Here is a 21283-nt window from a genome sequence, read left to right as displayed (position 1 = left end):
GCATTTCCAGCCGTTCGATATCCACATACTTTCTTTACAAGTGTATTTGAGGAAATGCTTGTGTTAATAATATCGGAGGCAGTATCATTTTCATTTATTTTAATAAATGAATTTACTGTTTTGCTGTCCAAGAACTAGCTTAACTGTAAACAGTCAACCATGTTTCTTCTAGCGTTGTTGTTCAAACGTCTGGATACAAAAATCAGCGCTCATGATCAGATGACTTCTAGACGACTGGCTTTAGAAATGATGAAAAGTTTATGTGGAAGGTTGTCTTTCTTTCCTAAACGTTTGACTGGCAAAATTCGGTGCGGAAGGAATAAAAAAGTTTTGGATTTCCAGTTTTTTGGAGCAACAGGTTTGTTAAATGAACAATAAAAAACAGTGGCCTAATGGTTAAGTCATGAATTGTCAACAAAAACAAGACGATTTGTTTTTATATTACCTTTTTATGTTGTGTCTCATTCTATTGCTTTTTGCAATTTACTTAGTTTCTGTGTTAAATAATCTATGGAACTTTATCACTTTCAGATCAACCATCATGCACACACTGATACGCGGTGGGGGTGATACAGGAATCCAGTGGATTTCACGTGAAATCCACTCAAAACGTGAAATCCACTCAGAACTCATTTATTTTAATTAATAATTATTTTTTATTGTAAAAATATTGGAAAGTGCCTCATGAAGGGTTAATATTTCAAATTTTATTGAAATTGGTCAAAACAGAAGTAAGAGCAATTTTTCGAAAATAGATCGGAAATCGAGGTGAAATCCAGTTTTCGAGAAGTGAAATCCACTCGTTATTCATTTATTCTAATTGATATGTTTTCCTTTTTTGTAAACATATTATGCCGCTCATTTTCAGCCTACTAAATGTTCGATTTTTAACACATAAAAAAATAATTGTAATTATGCAGGAGATCATAATTAGATATTAATGGCATTTCCTCAAATACTGAGATATTTCATTTAGGACACATAAGTAATAATTATCACTTCTTACATCTCTAAGTTTGAGACAGGGTCCAAATAATCATTTAATGATCTTTCAGTAATTGACATTATTATGTCATTATTTTGCTTGAAGACAAATATTTTCATTTTTTGATAATCACATTCATCACCTGTCATATTTTATCAAACTCTGTATCACGTTTAAGGAGTATATAAACACATACATGTTTTCATTGAAATAGTGATGATTTAGTAATCAATAAGGCAACAACTTTGTGTAACTCTGTGAAAGACACAATACTCTATGTCTCTATGTGTAAAACTTTGTGCTTAATACTTTGTGTGCATCTTAAACTGTGTGAACATTCTAAGTGACTCAATTTAATTGAACGAGCTAATAATTAGACTTCTATATTTAAGTTAAACTATTCATAATACTCTGTTATTTGTTACTGGAATAAAACGTGAAAACAACATGTCGCTGCACGTTCCTTTTTGTCGGAGTAACGTTATGTGGCAGACACACGCAATGTCGTGTTGCGGGTGTGAGGCGCACAATGCCGTGCACCCGAACTGTCGCATAAAAACATATTAGAAAGTGTCACATAAGGGGATTATATTTCAAATTTTATTTAAATTGGTAAAAAAAATAAGAAGTAAGAGCAATTTTTCGAAAAAAAGACCGGATATTGGAAGTGAAATCCACTTTTAGAGAAGTGAAATCCACTCATAACTCATTTAATCTAATTCATTTTTTTTTCTTTTCTGTATACTTATTAGAAAGTGCCTCATAAGGGGTTAATATTTCAAATTTTATTGAAATTGGTCAAAAAATGAAGAAGTAAGAGCAATTTTTCGAAAATAGATCGGAAATCGAGGTGAAATCCGAATTTTGACAAGTGAAATCCACTTTTTGAGACGTGAAATCCACTCATTACTCGTTTAATTTTTACAAATATTTTCTTTGTTAAACATATAATTGAAAAGGCGTCATAATTGATTTATATTTCAAATTTAATCATAACACATTTATTTTGTAACAAATATTTTGAAATCCACTAATAACACATTTATTTTGTAACAAATATTTTTCTCATTGAACATAAAAATGCAAAAGGCCTCATAATAGGTTTATATTTCAAATTTTATTGAAATTGGTAAAAAAAATAAGAAAGTTGAAAAAATATTTTGAAAACAATCGGAAATCGAAGTGAAATCTACTTTTTGAGAAGTGAAATCCAATTTTGGAGAAGGAAATCTTCTTAGTATAATAAAATAGATACAATCAAGTATAATAAAATAAATACAATCAAGTATGTATTGGATATTAATGAAGTAGAATCGTTTGTACGTTAACGTTATCAGCTATTACTATCGCGGCTTATTATTAGTCAGAACCTTGTAGACATGATTATCGAGTGATGATGTTTAGTTACAGGACAATTTATTGGGGGTGTGAAATGCATTTAATATATTGACAAATTAATAGTTACCGTATGGCATTTTCTATAAACATTAAATGATATAAATCAATCTTATGTTATCCGTTAAATTGAAAATATAAATTTATTCAACTTTTGCTGATATTTATATATAATAAGAAATAAGGATTTACATGTTTTAGTTCTAATTTGTTGAAATTATATTTACAGCCTAATAGACGCCCAAGAATAAAAAAGTATATCTAATTTCTTACTTTTTTATCAATTTCAATAAAATTTGAAATATAAGCCGATAATGATGCATATTCAATTTAATGTTTAATTAAAGAAATATTTGTTACAAAATAAATGATTTATGCGTGGAATTCACTTCTCATTCCGATTCCAATTTCCGATCAATTTTCAAAATATTTCTGTATAAAACTTTCTTATTTTTTGATAAATTTCAAATATATTCCTATTATGAAGCCTATTTCATTATATGTTCCAAAAATATTTAGTAGTTAAAAATAAATTAGTTATGAGAGAATTTCACTTCTCTAAAAGTGGATTTCACTTCCAATATCCGGTCTCTTTTTCAAAATATTCTACAACTTTCTTATTTTTTGACCAATGTTAATAAAATTCAAAATATATTCGATTATCAAGCTTTTTTTCAAATATGTGTCCAACAAAAAGAAATATTTGTTAAAAATGAACGAGTTATGTGTGGATTTCACGTCTCAAAAAGTGGATTTCACTTCTCGAAATCTGGATTGCACTTCGATTTCCGATCTTTTTTCAAAATATGTCAGCAACTTTCTTATTTTTGGATCAATTTAAATAAAATTTGAAATATAAACCTATTATGAAGACTTTTAGGTTATTTTATCAACAAAAATAAATATTTCTTAAAAATAAATGAGTAAGGAGTGGATTTCAAGTCTCAAAAAGTGGATTTCACTTCAATTTCCGATCTTTTTACAACATATGTCTACAACTTTCTTATTTTTGGATCAATTCGAATAAAATTTGAAATATACCGTAAACCTATTATGATGCCTTTTCAATTATTTGTTCAACAAAAAGAAATATTTGTTTAAAATAAATGAGTCATGAATGGATTTCATGTCTCAAAAAGTGGATTTCACTTCGAATTCCGATCAATTTTCGAAATATTGCTCGAACTGCTTTATTTTTTTCACAAATTTCAATAAAACTTAAAATATAAACCCTTCATGAGGCACTTTCCAATATGCAAACAATACATTTTATCTTTTAATAAAAATGGTTGAGTTATGGTTGGATTTCACGTCTCAAAAGTGGATTTCACTTCTCGAAAACTGGATTTCCCTTCGAATTCCGATCTTTTTACAAAATATGTCTACAACTTTCTTATTTTTGAATCAATTTGAATAAAATTTGAAATATACCGTAAACCTATTATGAAGCCTTTTCATTTATTTGTTCAACAAAAAGAAATATTTGTTAAATTTAAATGAGTTATGAGTGGATTTCATGTCTCAAAAAGTGGATTTCACTTCGAATTCCGATCATTTTTCGAAAAACTTCTTATTTTTTTGACAAATTTCAATAAAATTTGAAATATAAACCCTTCATGTGTACTTTCTAATATGCATCACGGACCGGTTTATAGGTCCGTGTATGTATACAAAAAAAGAAAAATAATTAATTAAAATAAATGAGTTCAGATTAGATTTCACTTTTCGAAATTTGGATTTCACCTCGATTTCCGATCTATTTTCGAAAAATTGCTCTTTCTTCTTCATTTATTGACCAATTTCAATAAAATTTGAAATATTAACCCTTTATGAGGCACTTTCTATTAAGTATACAAAAAAATAACAAGAGGGCCATGATGGCCCTAAATCGCTCACCTGAGTAAAAGAGTTTAACCTTTGTTATTAATATAGCTTGTTTCTCAAAGAATATTGAACAAGAGCTGTCAAAGTATGTGACAAATGCCCGCCAATGTGACATTGATCTATAAACAAGTACATAAAAAGTTGATCTTGCCTTTATGTGTCAAATACATATTGCAAGTTATATTAAATTGCCTCTGAGCATAGAAAAAAAAACAATCAAACTAAATGACAGCCAACACTCTTTATGTCCTCATATTCAGCATTCCATTGTGAATAAACACTTAGTGTATCTTTCACCTTAGAGGTAGGGACATGGGTCTTGCACACGACACGTTGTCTTAGTATGTCGAAAACATATGGCAAGTCATTTTAAAATCTGTCCATATAAGAGTAAGTCACAGCGCGGACACGACAGCCTATATTTTCCTTCAGGTTGCCATGGCAACCAGAGTTCTGCATGGAATTAATTTTTTTGAACAATTTTGAAAAAGCACCAACCAAGGATCATTCCTATGAAGTTTCATCAAAATTGTCCAAGCGGTTTAGGAGAAGAAGATGATTGTAACCAATTGTTGACACTTTTCCTCTAGGTTGCCATGTCAACCAGAGTTCTACATGGAATTAATTTCTTTGAACAATTTTGAAAAAGCACCAACCAAGGATCATTCCTATGAAGTTTCATCAAAATTGTCAAAGCGGTTTAGGAGAAGAAGATGATTATAACCAATTGTTGACATTTTCCTTTAGGTTGCCATGGCAACCGGGCCAAACAAAATTATGTGAACAAATTTAAGAGAGGTCCATGCAAGGACACTTCAAACCAAATTTGCTGAAGATCTATCAAGGGGTTCATGCGAAGAAAATGTTAAGTTTTTTTTACTAATTTTAGCTCTGGTAGCCCTTAAAAGGGGCCAACAAAATTATTTGAAAAGACCTGACAGAGGCCCATGCTAGGATGCTTCAGACTTGAAGATCCATCAAGCAGTTAATAAGATCAAGTTGTTTAAAGGTTTTTCTATTTTTTGCTCTGGTGACCCCTAAAAGGGGCCAAACAAAACCATTTGAACAAAGTTGAGAGAGGACCATGTAAGGATGCTACATATCAAGTATGGAGTCATTCTGACCTTTACTTTCAGAGGAAAAGATGTTTAAGTGACAAGACAATGTAAAAACAAATGACCCCTGAGCAAGGCCAATTTGACCCCGGGACAATAATTTGAATACCTTTGGTGTAGATCCACTAGGTAACACTATATACCAAATATGAAAGCTCTAGGTCTTAAATTTTGGAGAAGAGGATTTTTAAAGTTTTATTATATAAGACTATATAAAAATATTGAAAACCTAAGCCTATGAACACGGGGCGTGGCCAATTTTGACCCCAGGGCTAAAGTTTGAACAATCTTAATAGTGGTCCGATAAACAATGCTTCATACCAAATATTTAAGGCCTTCGCCTTTTGGTTTCGGAGAAGAAGATTTTATAAGTTTTCATCATATACATATATAAGGAAACCCATGACCGCCCGGGTGGGGCCATTTTTTGACCCCAGGGCCAAAGATTGAACAATATTGGTACAAGTCAACTAGATGATATATCATGCCAAATATCTACGCTCTTGTCACTACTTGATTTTACGTGTGTATCTATATATGTATATTTGTTATTAATTGTTGTATGTGGCCCATATTGAAAATTGGTATGTGTACTAAATATGTTATCCAGTTTAAATTAAGACGTTACTTGTCTTTCTGAGTTCGGAGAAGATTTTTTAAGTTTTCACTATAACACATATAGAGAAAACCCATCAGCCCCGGGGTGTGGCCAATTTTGACCCCAGGGCCATAATTTGAACAAACTTTGTAGAGGTCCACTAGACGATGAATCATGCCAAATATCTAAGCTCTAGTCCAAGTAAGTTCAGAGGAGAAGATTTTTGAAGTTTTAACTATAAACATATAGAGAATACCCTAACCCCCCTGGGCGGGGCCAATTTTGACCCCAAGGCCATAATTTGAACAATCTTTGTAGAGGTCCACTAGACGATGAATCAAGCCAAATATCTAAGCTCGAAGCAACGTAAGTTCAGAAGAGATTTTTGATTTTTTTTAATATAAACATATAGAGAAAACCCATGACCACCCAGGGGCGGGGCCAATTTTGACCACAGGGCCATAATTTGAACAATCTTTGTAGAGGTCCACTAGACGATGAATCATGCCAAATATCTAAGCTCTAGTCCAAGTAAGTTAAGAGGAGAAGATTTTTGAAGTTTTAACTATAAACATATCAAGTATACCCATGACCCCCCGGGGCGGGGCCAATTTTGACCCCAAGGCCATAATTTGAACAATCTTTGTAGAGGTCCACTTGACGATGAATCATGCCAAATATCTAAGCTCTAGTCCAAGTAAGTTCAAAGGAGAAGATTTTTGAAGTTTTCACTATAAACATATAGAGAATACCCATGACCCCCCGGGGCGGGGCCAATTTTGACCCCAAGGGCATAATTTGAACAATCTTTGTAGAGGTCCACTAGACGATGAATCATGCCAAATATCTAAGCTCTAGTCCAAGTAAGTTAAGAGGAGAAGATTTTTGAAGTTTTAACTATAAACATATCAAGTATACCCAAGACCCCCCGGGGCGGGGCCAATTTTGACCCCAAGGCCATAATTTGAACAGTCTTTGTAGAGGTCCACTAGACGATGAATCATGCCAAATATCTAAGCTCTAGTTCAAGTAAGTTCAAAGGAGAAGATTTTTGAAGTTTTCACTACAAACATATAGAGAAAACCCATGACCCCCCCAGGGCGGAGCCAATTTTGACCCCAAGGCCATAATTTGAACAATCTTTGTAAAGGTCAACTAGACGATGAATCATGCCAAATATCTAAGCTCTAGTCCAAGTAAGTTCAGAGGAGAAGATTTTTGAAGTTTTAACTATAAACATATAGAGCATACCCATGACCCCCCCGGGGCGGGGCCAATTTTGAGCCCAGGGCCATAATTTGAACAAACTTTGTAGAGGTCCACTAGACGATGAATCATTACAAATATCTAAGCTCTAGGCCAAGTAAGTTCAGAGGAGAAGATTTTTTAAGTTTTCACTATAAACATATAGAGAAAACCCATGACCCCCCGGGGCGGGGCCAATTTTGACCCAAGGGCCATAATTTGAACAATCTTGGTAGAGGACCATTTGGTGATCCTACCTACCATATATCAACGGCCTAAGCCTTGTGGTTAGGGAGAAGAAGATTTTTAAAGTTTTTCCTTTTGGTTGCCATAGCAACCAGAGTTCTGCATGGAATTGAATTCTTTGATCAACTTTGATAGAAGACCACTCAAGGAACATCCCTATGAAGTTTTATTAATATTGGCCCAGCGGTTAAGGAGGAGATGTCTTTTAAGTAAATTGTTGACGGACGACGCACTACCCACGACGCACGACGGACGCCGGACAAAAGGCGATCACAAAAGCTCACCTTGTCACAAAGTGACAGGTGAGCTAAAAATCAATTATGGATATAATCAGTGTCGTACGCGTACGCTGAGTCGTCTGGTAACACGCTGGGTTTAAGAGAAGGCATCTCGGAATCGTCGTCGGAGTTCTCTCTTCCACTGGCATCTGCAACGAAATATCATTTTTGCTGCATTTCTTATTAGATTAGATTTCTATATTATTCACCATTTATTCCTATATATAAAAATCTATGTATTTTATTTTGGTTCTTTCGCTAAATATTTAACTCACCGTCCGTTCTAGCGTCGGCATGTCGGCATCTTCAACTGTAGTGGATAGCTGCAGACACGGACGGCACACAAACGTCAACCCCGCCTCATTCTTTGTTGCCTCCCGAAACGTAGCAAGGGAAATTCCTGAATAAAACATGTTTGTGAATTGAAAACACGAGATTAAAATACATTATCAAAATTTCTATTTTCTAAAACATGTTGTTTCGTGTATTACTTACCACTTATCTCCAAGTTGACCATATACCTTACAGTCAAATATTAACACCTTTACTGAAATGTGTGAAATGCGTGTCCATGGACCCTATGGCATACATGTCACAGAGACTTAAAATAAACACCCAATAAACAATCCCAAAAACAGGACTTCGTAATATTTCTCTACATTATACCTGCGTCTTTTCATGATATATCTACATTGAAGTGAATAGTGATTTTTTACATGGTTCAAAAATACATTGGGCAACGCAATATACCTGTTCAGTTATACATATATTGGCAATTTATAAACGACGTATACTGTTAAAGCTTTTATATTAAGCCTTTTACTGCAATATTCTTACCTCCAATATACAAGTACTTAGCTTACTTAAAAAATAAAATTGAACGCAATATACCTGTTCAGCTATACATATATTGGCAATTTATAAATGACGTATACCGTTAAAGCTTTTATATCAAGTTTTTTACTGCAATATTCTTACTTCCAATATACAACTACTTAGCTTACTTAAAAAATAAAATCCTCATCAATTGTCCATCCGGTTTTACAATATGTATTATCTCAAAGTCTTACCTGTTCCGCAAATGCGGTGTTGCCAGCGATGGCAGGAATCACATTCCACAGCATGCTGTCGCGGCCTTACTTCCTTAGAACACAACAATCACGGAAAACTCATTACCAAAGACATATGTTGGACTAATAAAAACATCTGGAACATAGTTCTTTAATTTATACATTTGAACTCTATTTACTCTATTTTGAGTATATTATTAAAGATCTCACACATACATAGAATGAATACGGTATATCTGTTTCACACTTCTTCTGCCTAACACTACTATTTTTACCGTGAAATATTAAAGACACACCGCAACTGATAATGTGAAACGAGAATTATCACCTCATTAAAGAAAAATATCAAAGTACAACACCCTCAAACACAATACAGGTGTTTCCTTTGATTTAAAAGTAGGCCTTTCTGGACCAGGCCTTTCTAGACCGGGCCTTTCTAGTACGGGGCCTTTTTGACCCGACTCCGGATTTCCAATCTATTTTCGAAAACAACTGAAAAATTGCTCCAACTTCTTCATTTTTTGACCAATTTCAATAAAATTTGAAATATAAACCCTTCATGAGACACTTTCCAATATGTAAACAAAAGATAATAATTATTAATTTAAATAAATGAGTTCTGAGTGGATTTCACATTTTGAAATCACTGGATTCCTGTATCACCCTGTACCCCTGATATGTGGGTAACAATTTTTTTTATAAAAAAGCTTAAATACTACAAAAAATCATTTAAAAAGCATTATAATGTAATTATGTATGTATTTATTAAATGTGTGTGTGTATTTTACAATTGTGTAATGTGAAGATGAACTGTTTATGTATACCGAGGTCTCAGTTGTGACGGTCCCTGCATTAAGCATTTACTGGTCCAAAAACGGGATCAAGTCATGTATGTCATGGCTTTTCTGAAAATAAGTCCTCGGTCCCAGCAAATATAACTGCCCAGAAATGTGAAAAATGCCCCCGAAAGGCCTTATTGGACAGATAGCCATAAGTATTTGGGCTGATACATTCAGATGGACTAGAGTATAGTTATCATGACAACCATTCCTGGCAGTTCGTAAAGTTGGAGTGGATGTAAACTCAAGTCTGTTGTACTTATGAGATTGTTGGGCACTATTGAAGATGTACCTTTGACCCACTGGTCTTGAAATTAATGGGCTTCATCTACTGGTCATGACCAACCTATCTACCAAATTTAAAATCACCGGGCCCTAGTGTTATTGAGTTATTGATCAGAAATGGAATGTCACTATGACCGTCACGGTAGTATAAATCAAAAGGGTTTATCTTCTGGTCATACCCAAACTGCCTTTGTAACCAAGGTTTAAGAATCTGGGCTCCAGTAATCTTCAGTTATTGATCAGAAACAGATTTTCAGCTAAAGGTCTGAAAGACCTTGACCTTTGACCTCAATATCAATAGGGTTCATCTCTTGTGATAACCAACCTGCCTGCTAAGTTAAAAAAGTCCCTGGGCCTAGCATTAGCAAGGGAGGGATGGATGATCCGACAGTCCAATTTCTATATGCAGATTTAAAAAATGATGTGTTAAAAATTGGTCGAGTGTACATTAAGTGGTTATCGCAATGATAGTAACATGTACACACAACTGTAATGTGAGATGATGGCGCCAAGGCGAGAAGAATAGCTCTCCTAAGTCGAGCTTAAATCAAATAATACTATTAATCAAGTCAAGCCAATCAAGAGGCAAAATTAAACAAATATAACAGGCAGAGTTATGGGCCTTGCTATACATTTATGTATTATTCATTTGAATACCAGTATCCTAACTTAGCCAATCTACCCTGGTAGCTAATGGGGCTAGAGACTTCGAGATTTCTGATGCCCGATCCCGATTTCATAGCCCAACAGTTTACAGAAAAACATGGGACAAATTTGTGAGTGCTTTATTTGGTCTGACAAAATGATGTGCATAATCGCCCTATGGCCCTCTATCCACATACCAAGTGGTATGATTTCACAAGGTTTTTTATCTTTCTGCCTGGTAGGTTTTGAAAATTGAACCTGAACATAGAATCAATTTGGTATCTGGGTCTTGGGTCCACCACACAGCCTCATCATGGCAAACGTACAATCTATTGTATGCTGCTTTATTATGTAATATAATACTCAAATGGATGACCAAATCACAGGCCATACAATTTCTATATGGTAATTTTGATGACTTACCCATAAGGCAGCCAAAGATTTAACCATTTAAACTAGAGCTATCAATGAAGGTGATTAATACCCCCGAACGCCGCCTCTCATTATGATTTATCATTGTATGAAGTTTTATGAAATTCCATCTAGTAGTTTTCAAGTTACTGTACGGACAAAAGTTTTACAAAAAAAACACAGAAAAAGGCAATAACTTTGTAATTTGCTAAAATAGTGTAATGATTCATGTACACTGAACTCCTTCTCATTGTGCTGTACCATTGTATAAAGTTTTATTACATTCTATCCGGTAGTTTTCAGGTTATGTTCAGGACAAGAGAAAAGTAACAAAGGGCAATAACTCTGTAATTAGCTGAAATAGAATTGCGGTTCCTGTACACTACACTCCCTCTCATTATGATCAATCACTGTATGAAGTTTTATTAAATTCCATCCAATAGTTTTTAAGTTATGCTCCGGACAAGAAAAAGTAACAAAGGACAGTAACTCTGTAATTGGCTGAAATAGAATTGCAGTTCCTGTACACTGCACTTCCTCTCATTATGATCTATCACTGTATGAAGTTTTATTAAATTCCATCCAATAGTTTACAAGTCATGCTCCGGACAAGAAAAGTAACAAAGGTCAGTTACTCTGTAATTAGCTAAAATAGAATTGCGGTTCCTGTACACTGCACTCCCTCTCATTATGATCAATCACTGTATGAAGTTTTATTACATTCCATCCAATAGTTTTCAAGTCATGCTCCGGACAAGACAAAGTAACAAAGGGCAGTAACTCTGTAATTGGCTGAAATAGAATTGCAGTTCCTGTACACTGCACTTCCTCTCATTATGATCTATCACTGTATGAAGTTTTATTAAATTCCATCCAATAGTTTACAAGTTATGCTCCGGACAAGAAAAAGTAACAAAGGGCAGTAACTCTGTAATTAGCTTAAATAGAATTGCAGTTCCTGTACACTGCACTCCCTCTCATTATCTCTGGAAAAGAAAAAGTAACAAAGGGCACTGCACTTCCTCTCATTGTGCTTTACCATTGTATTAAGTTTTAATAAATTCCATCTAGTAGTTTGCAAGTTAATGTCTGCAAAAATATTTGACAGCAAAAAAACAACAAAGGGCAATAATTTAGTGATTAGCTAAAGTAGAGTTATGGTTCTTGAACATTGCACTTCCTCTCATTGTGCTTTACCATTGTATGAAGTTCCAATGAATTCCATCCAGTACTTTTCAAGTTATACTCTGGACAAAGGTAACAAAGGGCAATAACTCAGTAATAAGCAAGAATAGAGTTATGGTTATTGTACACTGCACTTCCTCTCATTATGCTCTATCATTGTATGAAGTTTAATCCATTTCCATCCAGTAGTTTTTAAGTTATGCTCCGGACAAGGTAAATTGCAACGGACCAACCGACCGACCATCCGACCGACCAACCACAGGGTGATTCCAATATAGCCCCCTTCAAACTTCGTTTGTCAGGTGTATAACTAGTAAAGAATATAGGAATTCATTAAACTTTATTTTCTCATAATTATAATAACAAATATCTGTTAACTAGAACTCTGCCAGTCGGATGTGTCGCCTGACGAATTATTTACTGTTGACATTATAGCTGTTAGATTGGCATTTTATTCATTCATAGACAATGATGTTGCCATTTAACTTTCAAGTGTAGGTGGCATTTGAACTGAAGGTAACAACGTTAAGCCAGGGGCAAGCAATTGGTTATATAAGCAAAAATGAGCACAATAAATACTGAAGTCAATGACATTGAGAAATAATTTGAAGATAATGGATTAATATGTTTTCAGGTGTGAAATGAGCATCTCTGTCTTGCTTCTGTCTAAACTGCTATCCAGACCAGTTTATGATGGCTGAAGTAAGACTCCAGTTCACCAACAGACAAAATTTAAGCTTGAAAATTAACAAAGGGCAATAACTCTAAACATATAGATGCAAGAGTTACGGTTTTTGTGCACTGCACTTTCCCTCAATCAGATATACCTACGGAATAAGTTTCAAGTTGATACCTCCTATAATTTACGAGATATGCCACGGACAAAACCTAAGCAAGAAAATTAACAAAGGGCAATAACTCTAAAAATATGGCAGCAAGAGTAACGGTTCTTGTGCACTGCACTTGCCCTCAATGAGATCTATCTAGCTATGAAGTTTCAAGTTGATACCTCTTATATTCTTCAAGATATGCTCCGGACAAAACTTTAAGCATAAAAATTAACGAAGGGCAATAACTTTAAAACTAAGAAAGCAAGAGTTACTGTTATTGTGCACTGCACTTGCCCTCCATGAGATCTATCTACATATGAAGTTTCAAGTTGATAACTCTTATATTCTACAAGATATGCCCCAGACAAAACTTTAAGCATGAATAATGAAGCCGCCACCAACGCTGCCGCCGACGAAAGTAACCCCTATATGTCGTCTTTTCAGGCGACACAAAAACTATGATGCAACAGTTATTGGCTTCATTTTTTTCTTCATTTTCTTCTTTTTCTTTGAAACTGGTGCCCCTGAAAAGGATATATATATATATATATATATATATATATACTAGTACTATAATTGTAACTAGAAAATACAAACAAGAGGACCATAATGGCCCTAAATCGCTCACCTGAATAAAAGCGTTTAACCTTTGTAATCAATATAGCTTGATATTTGTTCTCAAAGCTGTACATATGATCCAAATTTCAAAACAGTAGCTTCAAAAACTAGAGCTGTCACAGGAGTGACGGTATCCCCAAATGCCGCCTGGACACAGGAATGGCAAACCATTCCTTTGAAAAGAGGCCATAACTCCAAGGTTACTGCATCTTCTTTTATCATGCATGTATTGCTTTATTTAAATCTGTTGAGTAATTTAGAAGTTACACTGCTGACAAGAAAAACTAGCCTTTCATGAGTTATCGTCTGGAAACCGTTTTTCTATTTTTAGTAACAGTGAAATTGACCTTGGCCCCACCAGCCCCAATATCGAACTTGACCTGTATCTTCTGATGTTACACCTGTGTACCAAAAATTGTTCAAATCTGTCAAGCCTTTCATGAGTTATTGTCCGGAAACCGTTTTTCTATTTTTAGTAACAGTGACCTTGACCTTGGCCCCACCAGCCCCAATATCGAACTTGACCTGTATCTTCTGATGTTACACCTGTGTACCAAAAATTTTTCAAATCTGTCTAACCTTTCATGAGTTATCATCTGAAAACCATGAAAACTGACAGACCGACTGACCGACCGACCGACCGACCGACTGACAAGCTCACTCCTATATACCCCCTCAAACTTCGTTTGTGGGGGTATAATAAGATGTCAAAAAAGTACAATAAAGGTAATGCACAGCACTGATATTTGTTTTCCAAACTGAACACATGGTCAAAATATTATTGCTGCACCTTTAAACAAGAGGCCCAAAAGGGCCTATGCTCTACTGGGCATGGCAACAAATATATAGTTCACTTTTAGTGTTTGGGTTAGCTGAAAACGCTGCACGTTCAACATCTGAGGACAGGAAGTGTTGTAAGCAGATTAGTTGCATGAACTATTTTAATATGTGCCAAGTAAAGGTAATCTGAGGGTAAAAAATATTTGCTTTCAAAACTGTACCCATCGTCAAAATTTCATTTCTGTAGCTTTAAAAATAAAAAGTCGGTCAAAGTCAAGGTCATCCGAAGACAACATTAATGCTTGTTTGCAAAACTGTTCACATGGTCAAAATTTCATTACTGTAGCTTTAAAAATGAATAAGTAAGTCAAAAGGGGTGAGGCCACCTTTTGCCCAAGGGGCATTATTTCAAATGTTTTCAATTGCATCATATGATGCTCCACAACAAGTCTCTAAGAAAATAGTGACACCCAGGGCAGGGACAGTTTTGACCCAAGGGGCATAAACAACCATGGTAGTGGACCATTAAATAAAGCCTTGATCAAAATAGCAAGGATTTGCATAGTGGTTCCAGACGGAAAGGTTTTTAACATTTCCCCCATTTAAGCGTGGGGGGGGGGGGTTTCCGTCCCTTACAAAGAAAAGGGAATTCTTCCCTGGGCCTCCACCAACGTCGCCGAGGTCGTTTGCATTTGCTGCACTGGTCCCTTGCAGAACAATCTCCGTGGTGGTGGTGGTAGGGGGGGGGGGGGGGGGGGGGGGGGGGGTAGTAATGACCCCAGGGGCATAATTTGAACAAACCTTCACAAGCAATTGTGACTTTACATGTAAACTTGGCTAAAAATAAACTTCGCTCATGTAGACTTGGCTTAAAATAGACTTAGCTTAAAATAGCATTTTTTATACTTTCAAGACCCATAATCCAGGCATGCATGGGCGGATCTGGCTGGTTTTCAAAAGGAACCAAGTTCTAATGGATATCTAAATACTGTACAAGTTTCATCGAGATACAATCAAAACTGAAGAATGTATCATGTTCACAAGCAATTGTTTACAGACAAACTGATTTTTTAATACTTTCAAAGCCCATAATCTAGGCATGCATGGGCAGATCTGGCTGGTTTTCAAAAGGAACCGAGCTCTAATGGATATCTAAATATTGTACAAGTTTCATCGAGATACAATCAAAACTGAAGACTGTATTGTGTTCACAAGCTAGTGTTTACACAATAGCATTTTTTTATACTATCAAGGCCCATAATCTAGGCATGCATGGGCGGAGCTGGCTGGTTTTCGAAAGGAACCGAGCTCTAATGGATATCTAAATACTGTACAAGTTTCATCGAGATACAATCAAAACTGAAGACTGTATCATGTTCACAACCAATTGTTTACGCAATAACATTTTTTTATACTATCAAGGGCCATAATCTAGGCATGCATGGGCGGAGCTGGCTGGTTTTCGAAAGGAACCAAGCTCTAATGGATATTTAGATACTGTACAAGTTTCATCGAGATACAATCAAAACTGAAGACTGTATCGTGTTCACAAGCAATTGTTTACAGACCCACGAACGCACGGATGCACATACTACGTACACATTACCATCGCATAAGCTCTTCTGGCCTTTGGCCAGTAGAGCTAAAAAACAGGAAGTGGGTAAAAGTCACAGTCAAGGTCATCCGAAGACAATATTGATATTTGTTTTCAAAACTTTACACAAGATCATAATTTCATTGCTGTATCTTCATAAATAAGAAAGTTAAAGGCAGTCACAGTCAAGGTCATCCAACCACAAGATTTGACCCAAGGGCGTAATTTTCACAATCTTGGTAGAGAACCACTATATGATTGTCGTAACAAATTATTAAAGGTCTCGGCCTAGCGGTGTCAGACAAGAAGATTTTTGATAAGTCCACAGAAAACCTCATGGCATAGGAAGTTGTGACCCCAGAGGCATAATTTGATTTTCACAAGCAATTTTGTAAGACACAGGAACGACGGACAGCGCACCATCCAATAAAATATATATATAACAACTTTAAATTGTGAGGATTGGAAACAAATACTTATGAAGAGCCTATTGTAACATTGTCTAAATTTTAATCCAACACAGCATTGCTTCCTATCAATGGGTGTAAGTTACAGTCTTGTTTGCCTGCTAATAAGGTGTATTCACTAACCACGTAAAATATAAGATTGTACAATTACAATGGTCTACATGACTTGTAGTTCAATGGAAAAGTCTGATCATTTAATTTATCATTTTATCGTTGAGTAAAAATGAAATTCTTCTAGAAAATAAAGAGATATAATATTTCCTAACATATAAACCTATGAAAAAAACAATTACAGTAAAACTGCTATCGCTCGAGGTCGCCAGGGACCGAGCCTAAACCTCGAGGGAACCGATGTTTCCAACGACCTAATTTTCAATTCTCCAGTCTGTTATGAAATATATTTCAAGAACAAAGTAATCTGTTCACTAAAACACCGATTATGTGTTATATAATATAAAATGTAAAAGAAATATCAATACATGTAAATCAATAAATCAAATGGCCATATTGAAAAGCAAAGTGACAAATAAGAATTCTTTTCAGAGATTCCGATGTTGGAGCGATATGGTAGTGTTTATTAACATTTTTATTACTTAATTGTAATTGTAATATATTTAATATGTATATGAAACACAAAAAACTGTCTAGTTTACGTGTAATAAATTTTGTTCTGTTCTATTACTCATTTGCATTTCCACAATTAACTTCTCGTCATTAACTTCTCATAATTATCTTCTCAAATGCCCATATCAACTAATATCGGTCATGTGTTAACAGTGTAAAACGGTTTTTCACACCTTATCAATTGCCTTTCAACTGCCATTGCAATTTTTACAACTGGCGAAAATTTTAATACCTATCAATTGTTTGTTTATATTGGAACAAGCGTTCGGGAAAAAGTGTGAAATTATGACCTCGAGGGAGCCATAAGGTTTTGTGCATGATTTGTGTTCTTGGGACCGTGAATATTGCTTGACTCCTCGACATAATTAGGTTTCGAGGCAGCGTAGGTATATTTTATATGAAAATAGAAGGAAAAAAGTTCGGGACCAAGCTCCGATCTTGAGGAAACGCCGGTTCTCGAACGACCGCTTGTTCGAACGACCGCAGTTTTACTGTATTACCTTAAAAGTGACTAATTTGAAGAATTAAACAATATAACATATAATCCCTTGTTACTAAAAATAGAAAAACTTAAAATAGACAATGCACTGTTCAACAGAAAAGGAGACCAAAGAGCAAGACTTGCTGCCGTTGCATCAAGAGTAAACTTTACACAACTATCAAGATTTTAACACCAGATTGTTGTTGTTGATCAATCGCGACCCCTTGTTGTATTTTTGTAGACGGTCACCCAAGGAAGCTTCCTGTAAAGTTTCATTGAATTTGGACTGGTAGTTTCAGAGGAGATGTTTCTTAAAGCAAAACAGGAAGTCAGCCATTTTGTTGTTGTTGTTATGTTAATAAAGCATGACCCCTTGTTGTATTTTTGAAGAGGGACACCCAAGGAAGCTTCGTGTGAAGTTTCACTGAATTTGGCCAGGTAGTTTCAGAGGGGATGTTTTTTAAGCAATTGTCGACTGACTGACGGACGGATGGACTGACTGACTTCGTGCTCTAGTGAGCTAATAAAATGCAAACTAGAAATGTGCCCCCACTTGCCACATTTGTCACAAAAGTAAGGGCCATTATTTTGTCCATTCTTCAAAAATGTGCACCAAAATTATAAGTTCCACAACATAACAACACCAAGTACCTTCCTGAAAGATGTATGACTAATAATTTTGAAGTTATGAGCAAGTCAAGTTCAACAAGTCAAAATAAGCCATTTTTTGCTATATCAATGGCTATAACTCTGGTTCTACTTAGTGCTGGCTTCCATAACTTTAATGTTGATATTTTGTTATTTATTTTTTGATGTTTACTATGTAACCCCAAGAACAAAGTCAACCAGTGTCAACTGACAATGACACTCCAATACAAGAGGCCCATGAGGGCCTATGCTCTACTGGTATGTGCCAAGTAAAGGTCATCTGAGGAAAAAAAAATTGCTTTCAAAACTGTACTCATGGTCAAAATTTCATTTCTGTAGCTTTAAAAATAAAAAAGTTGGTCAAAGTCAAGGACATCCGAGGACAACATTGATGCTGATTTGCAACTGTACACATGGTCCAAATTGGATTGCTGTAGCTATAAAAATAAACAAGAGCTGTCACAGTATGTGACGAATGCCCCCGAATGCTACATTGACCTACCAACAACGTCAGTACATGAAAAGTTTATCTTGCCTTTACGTGTCAAATACATGGGTGAAAGTTTGAATTTTCCAAAATACTGAAAATAGGGTGTTTACATAGGGAAATGCCATTTTTACAATACATTATATAGGATAAATATTTTCCAAAATACTGAATTCAGTATCAATACTAAAAACTTTCAACCATGCAAATACATATGGCAAGTTATTTTAAATTGCCTCTGAACATAAAAAAATACCACCCATACTTGACAACCTACCCCTGTTATGTCCTTATAACCAGCATTCCATTGTGAATAAACACTAAGTGTGACCTTGAACTTAGAGGTAGGGACACGGGTCTTGCACGTGACATGTCGTCTTGGTATGTCAGACACATGTGGCAAGTTATTTTAAAATATGTCCATACAAGAGAAAGCTACAGCTCGGACACGACAACCTATACTCTATGTCCTTATATGCAGCATTCCATTGTGAATAAACACCTAAGTGTGACCTTGACCTTAGAGGTAGGGACATGGGTCTTGCATGCGACATGTCGTCTTGGTATGTGGAACACATGTGGCAAGTTATTTTAAAATCTGTCAATACAAGGGAAAGTTACAGCCCGGACACGAGCTATTGAGCCAGACACATGGACGGACGGATGTTCCGACAGACGGACGGTGCAATTTTTATATGCCCACCTTCGAGGGCATAAAAAGTAGGTCAAAAGGGGTGGGGCCAGCTTTTGCCCAAGGGGCATAATTTCAGCAGTTTTGCTAGACGAGCATCATATGATGATCCACAACAAAAATCAAAGGTATGTGCCTTGTGTTTTGAAACAAGAAGATTTTGAAAATATTTCTTAAATAAGTCTCTAGGAAACTTGTGACCCCCCCCCCCCCCCCCCCCCCCCGTGGCAGTGCCAGTTTTGACCCCAGCGGCATAATTTGAACAACCAAGTTAGCGGACCACTAAATTAAGCCTTATTCAAAATAGCAATGGTCTGCATAGCTGTTTCAGACAATGTAATGACCCCAGGGGTATAATTTGAACAAACATTCACAAGCAATTGTGTTTAGATGGATGTGCGAACGACAGAGAGTTTGGCCATTTAAGTGCTAAAAATGGCCATTGGCCTTTGAACATGAACAAGGGAGAGTAATACACAAAACCAACTGCACAACCAAAAAGCAAGTTGTTTCCCTTTTATCCTAGACTTGACTTTGCTAAAAATAGACTTCACTCATGTAGACTTGGCTAAAAAAAGACATGATGTTTAAAATCAGATTTATTAAACATTTATTTATTAATACATCTATCTGTTTAGCGTTTTTTTGTTTGTTTTGAAAATGTGTTTGTGAACAACATTTAACTTCATTTACCTGATAATATTTGCAGGGTTCGACACTAATGGTAGTCCGGTAGTCCGAGACTACCAGTTTTGTGCTCGGACTACAAGAAATTTTAATTCAATAGTCCGTTGGACTACTAGAAAAAGTATATATGACATTAGGTAATTGAGCATAAAATATTTATAACGTTTAAACTTGCGTAAAATGGGTTGTTAAAATTTTAAAAAAGCCGAGTATCACTGGTAAATACTCATTCTAAAGTTTGCCGAAGATGGCCGAGCATTTTCCAGACAACCGGGACTGTTCAGGGAGTTTCGCGTGCAATTCGTACAGCCTTTCGATCAATATTTAAACCAGTCTGTAGAATGTCTTTATTTCGAAAGGGAAAAACCATTTTGCACTGTATGGTGTGTTTTAATCGTCAGACACGTGAAAGTCTGCCAGTGTCAACCAGGTAGATTTGGGTTTAAAATGAGGTAGAATTTCTAAATCTCTTGCATTTTCAGTCAGAAACAATGATAGATACGATGTTAGCAAAAACTTGATGGTTGTTACTATTTTTAGATTTTCTGAAAATACGTCATGGTTATTTATTTATCGTTTAGAGTATTGTCAAATGTCGGTATTTTGATGAAGCAGACAGAAGGAATTATGTATGGCTTGTGAAATATTTTAACTGGCTTTTAGAAGAGCAGCTTAAAAAATAATCATACTGCTCATAAATGTCTTATTCAGTGTAAGTGCAGACGACGGCAGAAATTGTGTGCGTTAATTTTCGCGCCAAAATGTCGTAACATTTTATACATTGAAGTTAGGGCCAATAACAATTCTTATCTTACTCCTAATTAATTAATAACATTTTGGGAATAAATTTCATTATATTTTTAAAGCATAATTGTATGTCATTTTAATAGATTTACAAAGACTACTGAATAGTAGAATGCCAATATCAATTATCAAATAGTGCTGACCAGTAGGATGTCTGTCATTTGTGCTGTAACTTAGCAACGATCTCGGTCGAGGTGTCAATTGATTTATTGCACCATTTTCCTGAAAGTGACAGATTATGGGGTATTTTAGCATGGTTTTTAGATTTTTATTCTGGGGTATTTTAGCATGGATTTTAGACTTTTAAAGGTTTTAAAATTGAAGGCCAAACATTGTTTTGAAGAATGTGGAAATTTTAAGATTGAGACAGATAAGAAACATGATCAATCAA

The 21283-nt window shown here is 35.3% G+C and overlaps 2 protein-coding genes across 4 annotated transcripts in view; both read right to left on the bottom strand.

Annotated features, from left to right (window-relative positions):
- Window positions 1–6774: 6774 nt before the first annotated feature.
- On the bottom strand, window positions 6775–9983 carry LOC128244168 (uncharacterized). Its single transcript, XM_052962185.1, has 4 exons — window positions 9948–9983; window positions 8817–8889; window positions 8022–8146; window positions 6775–7895 (listed from the first exon to the last, which is right to left on the bottom strand). The coding sequence occupies exons 1-4, from the start codon at window positions 9981–9983 to the stop codon at window positions 7776–7778; spliced, it is 354 nt and encodes a 117-aa protein (XP_052818145.1). The 3' UTR covers window positions 6775–7775.
- Window positions 9984–12509: 2526 nt separating this feature from the next.
- The window catches only part of LOC128242268 (nucleolar protein 9-like), a 104852-nt gene continuing 96078 nt past the window's right edge, over window positions 12510–21283 (bottom strand). For 2 of the 3 annotated variants that reach the window (XM_052959360.1, XM_052959359.1), the window contains one exon: window positions 12510–13535. Coding sequence is in view for 1 of the 3 variants with exons in the window: in XM_052959359.1 (XP_052815319.1) it covers window positions 13468–13535 (68 nt within the window). In the remaining 2 variants the exon portion in view is untranslated. Of the gene's footprint in view, window positions 13536–21035; window positions 21115–21283 lie in introns of all 3 variants that reach the window. The other variant, XR_008262568.1, reaches the window with a different exon arrangement.

The sequence above is a fragment of the Mya arenaria genome, chromosome 8, assembly GCF_026914265.1.
Source record: "Mya arenaria isolate MELC-2E11 chromosome 8, ASM2691426v1".
NCBI lineage: Eukaryota > Metazoa > Mollusca > Bivalvia > Myida > Myidae > Mya > Mya arenaria.
The sequence above is the reverse complement of the archived record's forward strand: the minus strand, read 5'-3'. Positions and strand labels throughout refer to the sequence as shown.

Excerpts from the sequence above, each read along its gene's own strand:
- LOC128244168 (XM_052962185.1), bottom strand. The coding sequence starts at position 9,983 with ATGAAGCCCATTAATTTCAAGACCAGTGGGTCAAAG. Across the intron at positions 8,890-9,947 it reads TCAAGACCAGTGGGTCAAAG|GAAGTAAGGCCGCGACAGCA; the intron begins GTACATCTTCAA and ends TTGTGTTCTAAG. Across the intron at positions 8,147-8,816 it reads ACACCGCATTTGCGGAACAG|GAATTTCCCTTGCTACGTTT; the intron begins GTAAGACTTTGA and ends TGTTTTATTCAG.